The 17234-nt window shown below is 52.3% G+C and overlaps 6 protein-coding genes across 6 annotated transcripts; 2 read left to right on the top strand and 4 right to left on the bottom strand.

Moving 5' to 3' along the window:
• Positions 1-144: 144 nt before the first annotated feature.
• Positions 145-1398, top strand: A1O5_03332 (uncharacterized protein; the record flags this gene model as incomplete). Its single annotated transcript, XM_007743944.1, has 2 exons — positions 145-925; positions 989-1398. 2 exons carry the CDS (start codon positions 145-147, stop codon positions 1396-1398), a joined length of 1191 nt encoding a protein of 396 aa, XP_007742134.1.
• Positions 1399-2886: 1488 nt separating this feature from the next.
• On the bottom strand, positions 2887-3909 carry A1O5_03331 (uncharacterized protein; the record flags this gene model as incomplete). Its single annotated transcript, XM_007743943.1, has 1 exon — positions 2887-3909. The coding sequence occupies one exon, from the start codon at positions 3907-3909 to the stop codon at positions 2887-2889; it is 1023 nt and encodes a 340-aa protein (XP_007742133.1).
• A 789-nt stretch (positions 3910-4698) lies between these two features.
• Positions 4699-7232, bottom strand: A1O5_03330 (uncharacterized protein; the record flags this gene model as incomplete). The annotated part of the gene is made up of 3 exons (XM_007743942.1): positions 4699-6164; positions 6215-6761; positions 6813-7232. 3 exons carry the CDS (start codon positions 7230-7232, stop codon positions 4699-4701), a joined length of 2433 nt encoding a protein of 810 aa, XP_007742132.1.
• Positions 7233-8024: 792 nt separating this feature from the next.
• A1O5_03329 (uncharacterized protein) lies at positions 8025-8984 on the bottom strand (the record flags this gene model as incomplete). The annotated part of the gene is made up of 1 exon (XM_007743941.1): positions 8025-8984. One exon carries the CDS (start codon positions 8982-8984, stop codon positions 8025-8027), a length of 960 nt encoding a protein of 319 aa, XP_007742131.1.
• A 1432-nt stretch (positions 8985-10416) lies between these two features.
• Positions 10417-11850, bottom strand: A1O5_03328 (uncharacterized protein; the record flags this gene model as incomplete). Its single annotated transcript, XM_007743940.1, has 1 exon — positions 10417-11850. One exon carries the CDS (start codon positions 11848-11850, stop codon positions 10417-10419), a length of 1434 nt encoding a protein of 477 aa, XP_007742130.1.
• A 927-nt stretch (positions 11851-12777) lies between these two features.
• Positions 12778-16486, top strand: A1O5_03327 (uncharacterized protein; the record flags this gene model as incomplete). The annotated part of the gene is made up of 7 exons (XM_007743939.1): positions 12778-12944; positions 13050-13332; positions 13389-13616; positions 13668-13774; positions 13898-14241; positions 14426-15083; positions 15139-16486. 7 exons carry the CDS (start codon positions 12778-12780, stop codon positions 16484-16486), a joined length of 3135 nt encoding a protein of 1044 aa, XP_007742129.1.
• Between the last annotated feature and the right edge of the window lie 748 nt (positions 16487-17234).

The following is a 17234-nucleotide window of genomic DNA, read 5'->3' as shown; positions in this document are numbered from 1 at the left end:
GCGAATAATCGGCGTGTGGATCCCCTTCGTCATCTTCTTCCTCTTTGGGGACTATCAGCCCAACTTCAAATACTATACCTAGACGTCTTCGCTCCAGCCTTTTCACTGTCGGCAAAACCACAGCAGTCCCCCAAAGATACCATGATGCAGTCGCTCCGACCTCACATCACCAGCAGCTCCCAGGTCACCAGGAGGTTGCTGTTGACACCAACCGCCGCCACCCCGGCTTCAACCTTTGTCAATTCCAGCAGGCAACTTCGCCTTTCATCCCACCAGGCGGAGCACAAGGCTACATACACCACCCAGGCGTCTTTGGGAAATGGATCTGTCCGCAACGCTTTCCCGAGAAGAGCACCTGTCTGTGGACCTTCTGGCCATCAACCTGCCCGACAGACTCAGTGGGCCGTCAAGAGTCGAGCTTTGTACAGTACCGAAGCCCCGGTGGCCCCGGAACCCATTGTTCACGATGTCTTTGAGACCAAAACAGGCACATGGCAGTACGTGGTCGCGGATCCGTCCACGCTGACCGCTGTCATTATCGACCCTGTCTTGGATTATGATCCAGCCACCCAGGTAGTGACTACCCAGAGCGCCGATGCTTTGATTTCGTTGGTCAAAGAAAAGGGCTATACTGTCGACATGATTCTCGAAACACATGCCCATGCGGACCATTTGACCGCAGCATCGTATCTCCAGAATCACCTTGCCCAAGAGCAAGATCAAATTCCCATTATCGGCATCGGGAAGCGCATCGGCGCTGTGCAGAAATTGTTTGCCGAGCGATACGGAGTTCCCGCCGACGAATACGAGGGCATATTTGACAGACTATTTGAGGACGACGAGACATTTAACATTGGGGAACTGAAGGCAACGGCAATCCACCTCCCTGGTCACACTCCCGACCATCTTGGTTACAAGATCGGAGGTGAGTCTTCACATCGAGCCCCACCAGTTTGCCTTTTTTGGTCCGGCTGACATACATTTGCAGATAACGTATTTTGCGGCGACTCCATTTTCCATGCGGACATAGGCACCGCACGCTGCGATTTCCCTGGTGGCAGCGCTAGAGATCTTTTCAAGTCGGGGCGAAAACTCCTTGCCTTGCCAGATCACGTAAAAATCTGGACGGGACATGACTATCCGCCGGCGGGGCGCGATGATCCCGTGCCATGGATGAGCGTAGAGCAGCACAGGCAACGGAACAAACACTTGAAGGACGGCACTACCGAGGAGGAGTTTGTGACTCGGCGGAACGAACGGGACGCGGGGTTGGCAGAGCCCAGGCTAATGCACCAGTCCTTGCAAATGAATATCCGGGCAGGCAGGCTTCCTAAGGCGACGCAGCAAGGGTTTCGGATGCTCCATCTTCCCCTAAAGCCAAAGACGTTGGAGTGGTGATCTGGCTGGACTGTTGTACTATGAAGTTCTGTCCATATTTCCGCCTTTTTTTGTCGATGTCGATGGAGTTTGTATCACCGCTCCTTCCAAATGTTTGGAGGATCAGTCTTCTTCCTGCCCTCAACGGTAGAAGTGAGATCATGGTCACCAGTGGAAAGACGCAGGTCTCCAGGCCCCATCGGTGCTACGATCATGTAACAACTAGGATTTTAATCTCAATGAATTTAGACACCCCTTGCCTCCAGTAATACGGAACAATGATCAGCTTTGGGCCCCGCCGGGGTCTCACCTTTGCTTGTTACAAGCAACGAAAAATAGCTTTGAGACCCACTGACGTCGCCATGCATTTTTTGATGAAATGTTGGTGGAACCAGTGTCCATGGCCGAAGAGCGGTGCGACTTCGCAGCATTTGGGCCACGTGCGTGCCATAACAGCTCCGGAATAACAATCTCTAGGCTTCTCAAGTACGCTTCAGACAGTGTCATCCGACACCAAAGTGCTTGAAAACAAGAGCTCTGACACTGCCAAGTTTAGCGTATCATGGTGGGTATTTTCAGACAACCCAGAGCAATCATGGTGCCTGCACTGATATCATTTAGATCCCGGACATCCGTGAAAGAGTCCTTTACCTTCCCGCAGATACGAGAGCTAGGGAGTAAAACCTGGAACAAGGCGCCCAAATCATGTGGAGCCGTCAACTACTAAGCATCCCCGGTCTTCTCGTATCTGACTCCCCTTTCAATCTTTCGCAGCCTGCCATGAAAACCAACAGCATGTGGCGAGCCTAATTTCTCTGCGGGAATTTGCCAATTGTTCAGAGACTGAACAAGTCGATCTTTCGAGCCGAGGTCCCAGGGGACAAATAGTGGAAATGGCACGATCGTCACACCACAATGGTGGCTCCTTATCATGGAGAGGAAGAAAAGCCAAGGAAAAATTCCAGAGTTCCCACAGAAAATAGTCGATCTAAATTCTCATGGTCCCCGATCATATTCGCTGGACTGGGAATCTTGCAGGAGCAGATTCTGGCAGGTCCCCGAGGCCAGGTCCAATCTCCAATTTCCCGGAGTTGAGCCAGTTCTTGCCCAAACGGGCGCAATCCTGCTCTTTCGGCTGCGGAACTGCTTCCGCCATTGACTTATCCTTGAAACTTCCAAAATTTGGTATATTCAGGGTGTTTTTGGACTCTTGGGGCTCGAAAAAAGGCGTCAAAATCATCAGATATACACAGAAAAGACGAACAATAGTTCGACGACGTCTATAGAAGCCTCCTCATACGTTATCCGTGCATGAAATACCCATCTCCGGCCAAACGCAGCGAATCTGTTGGCCAGATCACTGTCGCTAGAGCCGCTAGTGCTCGTTAGCGCGGATCACGCCATACCTCCTCGTCGATCCCCCTTTCTGCCTGTAGCCTTGTCAAATGCCAGTTCTCTCTGCTGGGAACGGGGTCTATGGCCCATTTCCCAATGTCTGTTGACCAGTACCTAGTAGACGAGAAGGGCGGTACCAATGGCGCTCCCAAACATCGAAGCCACAGTGACAAAAGAGCTCAGCCCCATCGCAGACATGCCACTGATCCCGTGCCCGCTCGTGCATCCGCCAGCTAGCCTGGCCCCGAATATCACAGCAAAGCCGCCCGCGAGGGCAGAGAGGAGAGAAACATCTCCAGCCGAGGAGACGGCCAGTGCTTCGAGTGTCGCGGGCACAAGGTGCATCGTCAGTCGTGCGCCGGCGACCAATCCCGCCACGAAGACGATGCTCTCCATACCGGGCGCCGCCTTGCCCTCCACCAACCACCAGAACAGCTTGCCGAAATCTTCATACGCGGAGCTCACGCCGACTGGCTTCTTCGCCAGCGTCACCGAGGATGCCTGGCCCAGGCCGATCAGCAGCCCGCCCGTGACGGGATGGAGTAAGTAGTGGTGGCCTCGCGGCGCGTACAGGGTGACCAGAGCAATGATGGTCAGCATTGCAACCTCGTATGTCAACACCGTCGCTTTTGTCGACCACCCCGTAGCCTCCATCACCGTGCTGCTCTTCTTGCCACCCGGCGGCGGCGGCGGCGTCGTCGTCGTGGCCTGGCATATCCGCCTCTCCTTCCACTTGACGAACGCGATCCCAGCGACCAACCCGCCGAAGATCAAAAGCCTGCTCCGGCCAACCTCTGCCGCGGCCTGCACGAGCATCGTCCCGGGACACGCGCCCGTGAGCGCCATGCCGACACCCAGCATGGCTCCTCCAATCACGTTCCCATCATATCTCCCGAACCAGCCAAACGTGCTGCCCGGTTTCACAGACAGTTTGTTGTTATTGGTGGCGTGTTGTCTGGAATTGTGCAGCGCAATGACTACCGCGCTGGACGCCGACGCAGTCAGGAATGTAAGCAGCATGTGGAAGTCCGTGAGTCGGAATTGGTCCTTGATTGTACGTGGAGAGGCGACGCTGGAGAGCGTCAGGGCGGACCCGAAGACGAGGCCCGAGGCCAGCGCGGCGGTGAGGGCGGTCATTGTTGGTGACTTGTTTGTCGTTTGTTCTTCGTTGTTTGTCGAGGACAAGGATGAAGATATGGATGAAGATGAGGAATTCACCTTTGTGCTTGCACGGTCAGGATTTTGCGAGAGGATAGAGAAAGGGATATACCTCACAACAGCAAGATACGACGACGATATTTCCCGTTGTGATCGGGTTCTTCCTGAGCATTTTCATCCCCGCTAGCCGCTTGGGATGGTGGCATATGTATAATAATACTCCATAGCGGGGATCACAGGGCAATTTTTTTTCCCACTCTACAAACCCGATTGCCGCACCATTCCCACCTCTACCTTGCCAACTGCCAGCCAAGTTTTCTTCGCAATAGCAATAGGAACGGGCCCCTTTGCTCGGCTCTCGGTGGGATACGCGATCAGCAAGGGCTTGGTTGAGGATCGGGGACTGCACAGGTACTGCCTAGACTGGTCCCCGACGGTGGAGAATCAAGGAGGGAAAACAGTTACTCGTACTCGAGAGGTGAGGTTGGAGCGTTATGTTGTTTAACGAGCAAATGTGTGAAGCATTCATTTTTTATTTCCTTTCTTCTGAGCGTGCTGCCCTGAAGCGTTTGAGATGGCAGTTTGTCGATAATCCGATCAGTGGTCTTTCAACATTTCAAAGATTGCAGCGTAATAATGAAAGAACAAGCGGGAAGAAAGCATGATTTTTGATAACGTCTATAAATCCGACCCGGAGAAAGCAATGCGAGTAATGGAAATGAGTTGGAGAGCCTGGACCGCCCCTTAATTGCTAGCGTTCATCGTCGGTCAATCACTCATTCTTGCGCAGCGCACGGCGGCCGACACGGCTTGCCCAAGATCTATGTGGAAGAAAGGTCGGTCAAGGCCGAAAACTGGTCGGAGCGGCGCCGCTTTCGTGAGTGCTGCTGTGCCATCTTCCCCCAGTGACCGAACCCGTTGCTCGCAATTCAGGATCACTTCAAGGTCGTCTTCATTGTTTTCGTCCGACTTCACTCTTTCTACTTTGCTCTCGCAGTCTGTCTTCGCCAGCTGCTCCTTCTTTTTGGCCTCAGCGCAAGCGTCTTCAGGCACTGCCCCGGCGAAGGAGCTTGTGAGAGAGTATACTGGGGTCCAATTGCCCAGTGCGAACTGGCTTCTTTTCGCAGGATAGCCAAATCCTGCTGTTGCAAGAGCTCGTCGAGACCATCGGTTCCACAGCGCCGCGAAGTGCCAATCAACCAGGGACGGGGCTGCATGGCGGTCCAAGGCATTCCTTGCGTCGATCAGTCCTTGGACACCTGTGATATCGATGTTGTTCACTGATGAGCAGTCGAGAACAATGGCTCGCAGGATCGGTAAACTTGTGTCTATATTTTGCGATGCTCTTGATTCGCACCATAGCAGTTGGTGAGATTTCACATTCTCCTCTTTCGTCGTGCGTCGAGTGTGTTTGAGAATATAGGCGGTGAGATTGTTTAGGTGCAATGTTTTATTGAGGTAGTTGAAGCCCTCGGGAAAGCGATACACAAACACTCCTGGATAAGGTGACTGGACTATTACCTCCGGATTAGAAGCGTCCTTCCGGTCCATGGGGATATAGGCGTCTCGAACTTCTATCTCAGACTGATTCTGTTGAGGTCTCTCGTTTTGCGCGTCTCCGTCAGCGCCAAGATCGACGGCGACCTGCCAAATTGGTACCCGCCCAAGGAATTGTCCGTTTGTGCGAGCGATTCGAACAATTAGGAGGAATAACGAGAGACCGATAGTGGTATAGATGGATGTTTCCAGCCCGGTAAATATGGCAACAACGACCCCAACGATCCAGATCAGGAATTCGAAGGGGGAAATTCGCCAATATTTGTAGCATGTTTTCGGAGACGCCACCAAGTTCAGCACAGCGTGGATGATTAGGCCAGCGAGCGCCGCTCTGGGGATGTAGTAAAAGACGGCCGTCAGCGCATAGAGTGCTAGCAAGAGAACGAGGGCGCTGAAAAGACCGGCAAGCGGAGTCTTGACTCCAGCTTTGGCGAGAACGGCAGAGGCTCCGAAGGACCCAGTACAGGCATAGCCACCCAGAAAAGGACCCAACAGATTTGCCGTACCTTGAGCCATGATCTCTTGGGATGGGATCACCTGGTAGCCAAATTGCTTGCCAAAATTCTTCGCAATCGCAATATGCTCGATCACCAGGATGACCATCATAATCGGAGTCTGTGGAATAACAAGTCGGACTAGCTCAGCGTCGAGCCTTGGGACTCCTGCGTGTTTGAAACCTGGCCACCCGGTCAGAACCACTGAAGAGGTCGAGGCTTCCGCGACATACCTGACTGTATCGTTCCCACGATCCGAAACTCACTCTCGCCCTTGGGCAATCCTCGATTCACCAGCCAGCTAATGAAGGTATAAAATAGCATGGCAAACGACAGCCGCAAGCACGAAATCGTTGCCCACAAGCGTTGATGTGAAGGTTGGCGGACCTCCATTTTTGCACAAATTCTCTTGATCAAGTCCAGCAGTATGAGACAAGAAATACCGATAGCAGCGTCGAGCTGAGTGTTTCCAAGGTTTCGTAGCGAGTTGATAATTACCTTGTACGGCTCTTCTCGTGTATTGATCCCAGGAATGCCCATCATGACGGGAAATTGAGTCGACATGATCGTTATGCTGGCAGCTGTGATAAATGCAGAAATCGGGATGTATGGTATGACTTCGACGACCCATCCAAGTCGTAGCAGGCCAATTGCCAGGAGCATCGCCCCAGTTATGAATGAGAGTGTTTTTGCAATCTCTTCATTGGTGTAAACTCCTGGGTGTGAGTCCTGTATACTAGTAATCACATTGCCAACGAGGAGTGAACCGACGGCGGTTGTCTGAGAGGTATGTGAGAAATGGCACAAGAATCAGTTTCGGCTGCTACATACACCAATGACGATATCTTTGGAAGTGCCAAACAGCCAATAGGTTGCGGCCCCCGCGAAGGACGTGTACAAGCCAAAGTCCGGGCTTAACGTGGCGAGCAGGGCGTATGCCATTGCTTGGGGCACAACCACCAGGCCGACTGTAAGTCCTGCTATGGAGTCTGCCAATAACCATCGCCAGTTGTAGCGAGGTACCCAGCCGATGGAAGGGAAGAGGCTGTGAAGATATTGGTATGTGCCTTCTTTCGTAGGCACGAGCGATGCGAGCCATTCGGATGCGGATGGTTCATGTTCAAGGTAGTAGTTGGGAATCGCCTTTGTCGTCTTTTCTGTAAGTTCTTCCAGCCGGTTCCTGGCGCTTTGCTGGGACTTGTCAACCAGTATAGCCTGAGAAAGCTTGTGCAGACCAGGAGATAACTTCATCTTTGTGGTTGTGCGAAGAGTAGACAAACTATCCAGCCGGTTCGATCGACCTGTTCTTTGTCTCAGCCGTGCTCAAACGCGCCCACTTGTCTCTTTAGTATAAAAGTTCTGCACACAGTAGAATTCATCGAAGACAAGGCTTTCCCTCCCTCCAGCACCGGAAGAGCGGTCGGTGTCTGCGGGTCGGTGTGTAGTCATGCCATTTTTCTTGGCTGTCGGGGAGTGCGATATGGCAATGCGCATGGTTTCCCCATTTCTGGAAGGACAGCTTCAAACCCATTCGGTCTAGAGTGTGTTGATCCCCGACTTTGTTCGTCTTGTCTCAGAGAAAAAGTTGGTTAGAGGCATTGCTGGGTGGATACGATCGGATGTCGTCAAAAGACAAGACCGGCTGTCGGAGAATCATGAGATTTCCATGGAATCATCTTGAAATGACAGTGGCGATGTCCATCTTGGTGGCCACTGGGAGCAAAAATTCTCCATCGTCGACCGGGTGTCGTGAACTCGGCAGTCGGGGGACAGATGGCACTCGGCTGGCCCAAGATCCATCATCTTGGGATCTTGGGATCTTGGACATCCCTCAGTACTCGTGTAGAACCGGAAGGGGTTTGGGCGGAAGGACCATGATACACCAGAAACGAGAAGATTGAGGGACGGCAAAAGCGGAACCATAGCCAAAAAGAGTGCATCTCCACGTGACCTCCAATTACCATCTTGTCTGTGCTTCTCCTGCTCGTCCCCCTTCGCATCGCCTACAACCCTCTAGGAGAATGGCTGGTACCATACTTCATTCTACATATTGTTCCAAACGTGTCCCATCAACCGGTTCGCCACATCCCTGACATAACTGCCCGTCGCGCCCATCCCATCATTGAGATCATTCACGTTGACCCTGCCCGAATTGTACTCTCTCAACGCCGCGTACCAGTTTCCCTGATGGTGGAAACACTGCTTCAGTCCATCTCCGGACTTGGTCCCCTCAATTCCATCCCTGACCATCTGCAGTATACTCTGCGCGGCATGTAGAGGATTGAACTCCGCGCCGTTGTGAGATTGCATTATCCCCGGATTTCGAACGGTACCGTCTGGCGAGACCGTGGTGCGGACACGCACATTCCCACCGGACTCCTGCATGATGGTGCAGAGGACGACGCGGACGTCGACTTGGGATTCGCGGGCGACAGTTTCGATAGCGGTCTTGATGTCGGCGATTTCGGCATCGGAGTCATGGTATTTCATTAACTTGGAGTTGCTATTCCAGAGCGCAGAATATGAGGCCCACTGCGAAGTGTGCGGGAAGCTTGAGGCGGGTCCACTGTAGTTGGCATAGCCGCCGCCTCCATTCCCACCGCCGCTGCCACCTGGGAGACTTGCGGCGAGTTGCTGAGCCATGACTTGCTCGCCTCTCGACAAGGGGCTAGGACCCTTGATTACCTTGTTGATAGAAATTTCGGAGGACATGCCTGGATTGTCGGAATGAAGATCTTGAACAGATGTGCCGAGGATACGCGCGACGTCACTGAGGTTGAACACCAGTGCCAATGTTTTGATCGGCAAGTTGATAACTTGTCCGACTTCCAGGTCATTGGCCTCGATGTCTGGGTTGGCAGCCAGCACGGCATTGAGATCGAAACCCTCACGCGAAGCAATACCACTGAATGTATCACCACTTTGGATTTTGTAGGATCCGATCAGCGTGCCAGCTACTTTGTAGCTCATCTGACTATTGCCCATTGGCGCTTGGGATGCCATGGTGTTAGCTCTGAGAGATGATTCTGGTGATTCTGCTGAAGATATATATTCACACGAAGGCTGGTCGACGACATGTGGGATGAGAAGGAAGGATCAGATATATATATATATAAGCCTGTGGTGTTAGAAGGTAGTAAGGTTGGACATAGCTGACCTTTTGGTTGCCTGTGTGTCCTCCGCCATCCCCACACGGGAACAAGCAAAAATCTCTGTTGGCCAAAGATTTCAGCTCTTTCATTTAGTAGCCTCACCGGTCATTCGGATCAATGCGTCGTCGTGTCTGAATAGGAAGCCAGGTGATGGACGACTGACTCCCGTCCTCGGCTGGCGGCATGCGTGTGCATCGCGCTCTGAATAACCACCTCTCTGCAAATTAGATCACGTTATGATGATGATAGAGCAACAGGCAGCTCGACGCGAGGCAAGGCTGCACTTTTGGACCTTCAATACTTCTGTGCGGACTTCTAGATGCGAAAGGACAGTGATATTCGACCCTGCATAAGTCCCGAGCGCCGAAGCCGGCTGCGTGCATACCGGTTTGGGGTCAGCGGAATAAGTAAATAAGACTCTTCATACAAAGAGCCTAGTTCAAGTAACATCGATACAGACGTCAGCTTTCACATAGGTATGATCCGCGAATGAACATCTTGTAGAGATTGATACAACATGTTTCGAGTAAGCCTAGTTTGCGTGTGATAAGAAAAGCTCCTTTGCACTCAAAACGAGAAAGCAATGAATAGATCGCGCCTCGCCTCCACGGTGGCTCTGTGGTTAGTACGAGTATGGCTTCAGACCTAACAAGCAGCGCATAAGCATTTTGAGCAGATGTCTTCAGCTGTTCGGTACGAACAGTCCAAGTCCGCGAGGCTTGACCTCAGCACTGTGAGGCCACTATGAGGCGCGTAAATGCGAAATGTCGACTCAGATAGTCTGGTTCGCGTGCTCAGTACAAGGCGGCGACGACATCTAGGACGATAGCGCCGATGCCACAGAGGATACTTCGATACACTCGCACTTCGAAGGTCACATTATTCGTCAGGGAAAGACGACACAGGAAGTATGGATTTTGACTAGGGTACCGTTTCAGCTGGTGAGCGCTTACCCTAGGCCGTGTCTATCCTTCGGCCTCTATGGCCTAAAGTGCCTACAAGTTGAAATGAACATTCAGCCCTTCTTGTGCATGGAGATCTTGGCGTCGAAAAAGGCGGCGTATCGGCGTGGGCGGGCGATATACAATTGCCACGCGACAAGAGAACTCAGGGGAGAGAGGCGATGATAACCGGTTTTTCGCGCAGCTTGCAGGAAGAAAGCTTACAGTTTCCGGTCATCGCGCTCGGGCATCAGAGAGAAAGAGACTCTAGAATGGCAAAATAGATCTCGAGCCAGCTTCAGCCTTCATTGTTACGTATCGCTATATCATTAAGCGCCCCGATCACGATTTCCGTTTCCCGCCTGTCCTTCCTTTAAAACTCCCCTCAAAGCCCGGCCTCCTGACTTTGCCTTGCTTCGAGTGCTTCTCCTCCTTCCTCTTGGCCAAGTTTTCTACCCTTTTCTTCTGTTTTGCGTCTTGCGCCTTCTTCACTCCTTCCAATCTCTCATTCCACTCTCTCTCACTCTTCTTTTTCTGACCCTGTTGCCTTTTTAATGCTTTTTTAAGAAGAGAAGTGTTGTCCCGGACATGTTGGCCGTCAGCTCGCCGTTTAGCATTTAACCACATATCCTTTTCCTCAATATCGCGGCGCTTCTCCTCGTCCAGACCTGCCATACGGGCTTTTTTGGCTTCTGCGAGTTTGAGTTCTGTGGCAGTGTCACGCACGCCTTTCCTTTTGTGTCCTTCCACAGCAGAGGTTGATGAGGGTTCGAAATGTGTGCCGTCTTCGAACGCGATGCGGCCAAACATGAAGTTGTTGGCGGAGTTTGAGTTTGGAGGGGAGCCACTGTTGTCGCCGATCATGGGAGAGCGAGGTGACGCAAGCAGAGAGCCAGAACCACCAGGCGAGAAACGCCTCGCCATCTCCTCATCTTGACGGCGAGCCTCTTCTTCCTTTTCTCGGCGTTTTTGTTCCTTCTTGGCTGCCTTTTTTGCCTCTTCCTTCTGACGTCGTTGCTCTAGCAGCTCTTGTCGGTTCTTCGGCGGACAACCATCGCCGCCGTCGGCTTTACGTTCTGCACGAAATTGGGATATCGCTTCTTGCAGCCTTTCTCGGGGCGTTTTGTTCACCATGTTGTCGCTGGCCGATGGCAATGTCGTTGGACGCGGATCCAAATGTGCAGGTTTGATGGTCTCGTCGACCAATGTGGGCTGCACAGATGATGTCGATGATGTCCCGGACTCGTGCTGCGGGGAGAAGACCTCTTCTGGTTCATCTTCTGAAGAAGCTGTGGAGGGCGAGCTGTCCCGCCGAGTGGCCGCCCCAAGATCAACCGGGATCTGGAGATTTAGTTCCTTCTGCACTTCTTTCGGGATTTCATTCTCAGGAGCATTTAGTTGTTCCACTTCCTTTTTCTTAGCCTTTTGTCGTTCCACCTTCTGCTTGGCCTTCTCTTTTCTCTCTTTCTTCCGTTGTCTTCTTGCGGCCCTTTCCTCTGCCTTCCGGCGTCCTTTGTCTTCTGATGTGTCGTCAATGTTCTGGACATCAGTTGTTTGCTCTGAATCTTTGCTGTCGGTCTTTCGCTTTTTGGGTTTTGAGGCCTGTGCATCCTGGATAGCTTTCGGCTGTTCCATTTCGCTACCTTCGAGCATATTTGGGCTTGTGGCAGGCTCATCTTCTTCGGAGTCTCGCTTTCGCTTCAACGCGGCGGCAGCGGCTCGCTCATCCATAATGTCCTTTGCACTTTTCCAATTGTCAGGGTCTAATTTGGCCATTTTTGCCGCCCGTTTCTGCTCCGGGGTTTGTTTTTTCCTCTTCCATTGATCCTGCATAGAGTATGAGTGAGGCAGCTGTGAGAGATGATGATTTTCGCGGTACATACGCTAACATCCTCTCCATAATAGAGCTTTGCTGGGATGAGGGACAATAGACTGTCAAAGGACCGTGCATGGCTTTTGAGCCGTTCCTATAACGAATCAGTTGAGATTTCCAACCGTGGCAGAGGGCGGTGAGATATACGGCCAATTCGTCAGCGTCGGTCATGATTGCTGGCAGTCCCCACTCAACTCAAACCTCTTCACAGCTTCCTCGCGGCACTGTTCTCTGTTGCCGTTGCGTGTCTGTTTAGGCAGAGGCACAAAGATTCTGCAGGATCTCGAACATCTCGACTGGCGGGTGCTAGTGGAGAAACACGAAGCGCAGGCAAGGTGAAATCTTGGCGGCTCAAGACGAGGTAAATCAACGCCGGGCTCACCTCGGCCCTCACCCGACCGGCGCCGCTTTTAAAGTCGCTCACCTCCCACTCACCTCGCGCTCACCCTTCCACTCACCTCTACTCACCTCTACTCACCTCTACTCACCTTTCCCTCCGCCACGACCCTCCCTCGCCCTGCTCGACCATGATTTCGGCCATGGCGCCAGACAGGGGTCCCGCGTCCGCAAACGAAGAGTGTCACTATTCTCGGAGGCGTCGAAGCGGGTCGTGGGTGCTCTCCCCTCGACTTGCCTGCGTCGCAGGAAGATGTCCCCTCGGAGTATGAAAACGGGCCCCCCTCCCGCTGGGAGGGCGTCCCTGAAGGCCCTTTGCAAAATATTCACCTCTTCCACGCCCTCGAGGAGCGTCTTTGTCCCTCCAGGTTCCATCCTCTACATTGCTTCGCGATTGACCGATCTCTACCGACTTTCCACCCGCCATCGTGAGGATGGCCCGCTCCCGAGTGCCACGCACTGCGGACGAGCTCAGGGCTCAAGCGGTGGCCAAAGGCTACAAAAGAGGCGTGCACACCAAGAAGGACAAGCTTCGCAAGCAAGGGACGCATAACAGCACAACCAAGAAGAATCAAAACGCGACCTTGCGTCGTTACACTATGTATGGGCCGCCTCTGCACCCCCTTCTGCCCCCCTTCTCTTAGCCGCCTATATTCCTGTACCTACCCAGGAGTATGTCGCTGTGTCTACTAATTGATCTACACAGTTGGACGCTTCTGGCATTACAGGACGCTGCCGCCGAGCAAGGATTACCGCCTCCCGACGAGGAAACAGCTCGAGACCACTGTCTTCGACTTGGGTTGCAAGCACCGGAGTTGGCGACCGTGAAAGACTTCATACGTTTCTACGCCACCACAAGCAACCCTCGACTCGACGAAGAACTTCCGACGGTCGACTCAATCAACACTGTGGCTGAGTGGTTCTTTGCGGGTTTCGCACGAGTCACCGGAACTGAGATACAAGAAGAGGACCGAACGGAAGTATATCATGTAAGTGAGCGGAATGCTTTTATTCCTCAAAGGTGACGAGGGCTCATGATTGACAGTTTGTCCGGACAACGCTGGTGGAGGAAGGGGTGGTAGTTAACAAACACCGACTGAAGCATAACTTTAGCGAGGAATCCCTTGTACGCGTCCATCGTACCCTCTGGACTAAGGACGATTTGATCTTCATCCCAGAGCGATATAGGATCCAGACTACCTTCATCACTAACGTATACTGCTGGACGGGTGCCAGGCTATCCGCTTTCTTCACGGGCGGCCTTCGCTATGAGGTGAGAGTAGCTTCGTTTCGTCCGCTCAAGCGCCAGAGCTAATGTCCCTAGGACACTGAGATAGTGCTACAGCGTGCCGGAGACGGCCAACCATGGGCGGCCACTTGGAAGCTTAATCAGCGCTGGGTCAAGAATAACCGTGACCCTGAGAACATCGTGTGCGTAGCTCCAGAACCTCCCCGCTGACCACTTCTCCTCTGGAGTCCTTTTTATGTCTCTTTACCTACCTCACCACCGTCTCCCTGAGTGACTCAATACCTGACTTTGAATTGGTCCTCTAGATTTGGAAGTGCCCACCGAGAGCACAATAAGTTTATCTTCAACGAGACCGGCTTTCTTATCATGATGGCTATCGCCGACGGGGCCTTATTTGGAGTTAGCTCGATTGAAGACCTCCTGCAAAAAAGGATACTCCCAGGGGAGAAGGTCTTGCACCTGAGATACAATGAATCGGCTTTGAAGAAACCTATTCTTCGAAAATGTAAAATGAGTGGCGAGGTTACGGACGAACCTATGCCTAAGTCGGCGTTCGTGGCCATTTGGAAGAGCAATTGTTCTAACGCCGACTTTTTCGAGATCCCCACGATTCACGCAGTCCGACGGAGCCTGGGTCATCAAGTTGAGAGTAAGTCTCTCTGCCGCTCTTTGAAATTTCAATACTCATCTTCCCCATTATCAACATTACTATCTATTTCCCGCGCCCCCTTCCCCCGCCCTCTTCTCCGCGAACAGATTGGTCTTTTATGTAAAATCAGTGTATTTGTACTCTATTATCGCAGAGTGTGGTTTATATTAACCTCAGACTGCAGAGGACTATACTCCCGTTCAGCTCAGCCAGCTCCTGACACAGGCGGACGTCCGCGTTTTCGGCCAAAGCTATCTCGCGAATTGCTCCTCGGTCGATGGACAAGCGGCTTTCTTGAGAGAGATAAGTGATCACCGCCACATTGAATATTTTCAGAGCGTCGAAAGGTTTCTCGAACCAGGCCTTCCTCACAAGCTCCCAGCCCGCGTCGAGGATGAATTAAGTCGTGACCCAGAACTGTGTAGGCTACAAGAGCAAGTCGCTACTCTCGAGCGGAAGGGGACCACAGGCACTGCCATCCAGGAGGCAAGAGGATTAGTGTCAAACTACCGTCGAAAGTTGCATCGAAGAGCGCATCGCAGATTTCAGCTGCAATGGGTACGCGACCGTAGAGACTGGAAAATCCTCACGGACGGAAATGAACGTCCGAAGGACCCTAGTAATACCGACCTGGTTGAGCACCTGTGTGTCATCCTACCTGAACGAGGTCGTCTCGCTCGGTGGATGTGTCAAGACCGGCCACTGTCTCCGGAGTCGATGTGGCAGGCTATCAGCGACTTACACTCATTGTGTACTCGAGATCTCACAGTCCTTTACCTGCCTGGCCTAAACCCGCGTGATGGGAAGTGCCCTGTACAATCGTGTCAAAAGTCAATGGAGGAGTAAGTAAGACCCCTGCTGAAGATTTCCGTTCTTATTTAACGGACATTAATCTAGGCTATCTCGCAGCCAGCGTAACCACCATATTCAGATGTGTATCCGCCGCGATATGGCGAAGAAGCTCGGCCGGCTGCAGACGCATATCCACTATTGCCACATTTGCTTTAACTGGGTGGTTGGAGAGGACGAATGGGAGTCACATTGTGCCTCACACCTTTCGTCGCTAAAGACCAAAAGATGCGGAACGCTCTCCTACGGCAATACACTCATCCGACCCGCCTACTCTCCCTTTCTTCTCGGGAGCAAACTACCAGCCGCGCGCCGGTTGCAGTCTTGGAGTCGCGACTTTGACCTATGGAAGCACGTGAACGACGAACTTGAAGGCCGTCGCTGGCCGATGCCATGTCCCCACCCGCTGTGTGATGATATCACACTCTCGGACGACCGCGATCTACGGTTCCATTTTGTTGACGACCACGAGCTTCCCCGGACCCGGCCTGCGTCGCCTGCGAGTCCCGACCACCTCCGTGCACCTGGACGAACTACCAAGGTGACAGATGAGCATGGCACGCAGAATCGGAAGCGAAAACCCACCTGTGAGGATGATGTTGTTGAATGGCAGCTCACCGATTACGTGCACTCCTCCCTTCGTACGGGACCTTCACCCTCTGCACGCCCACCTAAGAAGGCACGTTCTACCAATTCGACGATTTCGCCGTCACTGCTCTCTGTTATCGACCTGACCGACGGTGGAGATGAGGCTAAGCTAGACACCGCCCCTCTACCCTGGACAGAAGATCCGACAATCGGTGAGCCTGGCGACATAGAGCCTGAGTGGGATGGGGATGATCTCTTCCAAGGAGTGGATGAGCAGCTTGACGACGAGCTGTCTTTAGTCGGCAGTACGACGACGGGCGTAGAGAGAGCCTCGGGTGTTATGTTCGCGCCAGAAGTGATGAACAACAACTCTAATTTGGATGCATTGTTCGATCAATATATCCGATCACCCTCCCCCTCGGTCTCGCCTCCCACGTCACCAAATGATACGGCCAGTGAACTCAGTGGAGCGACACTGATCAATGGGGAACACAGCCGGCCTCTCAGCGCCAGCCCAGATGCAGATCCATTTAAGAGTCCACATCCAGAGGAGATCTCTACGATCGAGGTGGCGAGATTCACTAAGGCTCCTGGCCACAAGAGAAGCATACCTCACATTCGACTGCTGGTCAGCCGGCCTAAAATCACACTCCGTCTTCGACTGCCAGGTAAGAGCGAAATCGGAACAAAGAAAGGGACGAAGGAAGAGAAAAAGAATCAAGGCACTAAGCTAGGGAGGAAAAAGCAGGGGAAGAAGAGTGGAGACAAGGGGAAGAAAGTAAGGAGCCAAAAGGGGCGTCAAGTATAAATGATGGACGGACTTAGCTTCATTGCCGTAAAATATGTGATCTACGTGAAATTGTCTTATATTTAGGTTGGGTTACTGTATCTATAAGAGGCTGGACCTCAACATTTTCCCCGTAATGATGTTGTTAGAAGCACATTGCGCTAATAGAGGCACCCCAAGTGGGACTAATTTCCATCATCCGACAACGTTGGAGGAAAACCAATGAGTCACGTGAGAGATAAAACTCCGTCAATCGGGTCAGATTATTCGATTTCGTGCCTTACCCTGCTGTGAAATTGTCCAAACCTTATCGGCCACACCACGGCGATTCAGGTGTACACCACAGATCTTCCTTGGCGCGTAGGAAGTCGTCCGAAGTCGTTGGAGGAAATCCAGAGCCAGCCTAAATACTCCAATAGGTTCTGGTTAAATGAGGAATGAGTAATTGACATCACGGCGTGTACTTCGACTATGTACCACCAACGACTGACACACCACCTGTTACAGTGACCAGCTATCTAAGCCTTTCATTATACTCCTGATCCATAACTCAACTAATGCTGTTATTCTAGTGTGTAAATACCAAAGTTTAATACTGTAGTACCCTAATCTCATGAGATGTGACGAAACTAGTGAGAATAGCCTCGACGCTCTAGGGACGCAAAGACCTACTGTTTAATAATATTGAAATGACATTCACCTGAAATGAACCTCAATTAATCATACAACCGATTATCAGACTCACCACTAACACTCTCCACCGTTAGTG

This window comes from Cladophialophora psammophila, assembly GCF_000585535.1.
Source record: "Cladophialophora psammophila CBS 110553 chromosome Unknown aczJe-supercont1.4, whole genome shotgun sequence".
Classification (NCBI taxonomy): domain Eukaryota; kingdom Fungi; phylum Ascomycota; class Eurotiomycetes; order Chaetothyriales; family Herpotrichiellaceae; genus Cladophialophora; species Cladophialophora psammophila.
Note: the sequence above shows the minus strand (reverse complement) of the source record. Positions and strands in the feature narration are given on the sequence as shown.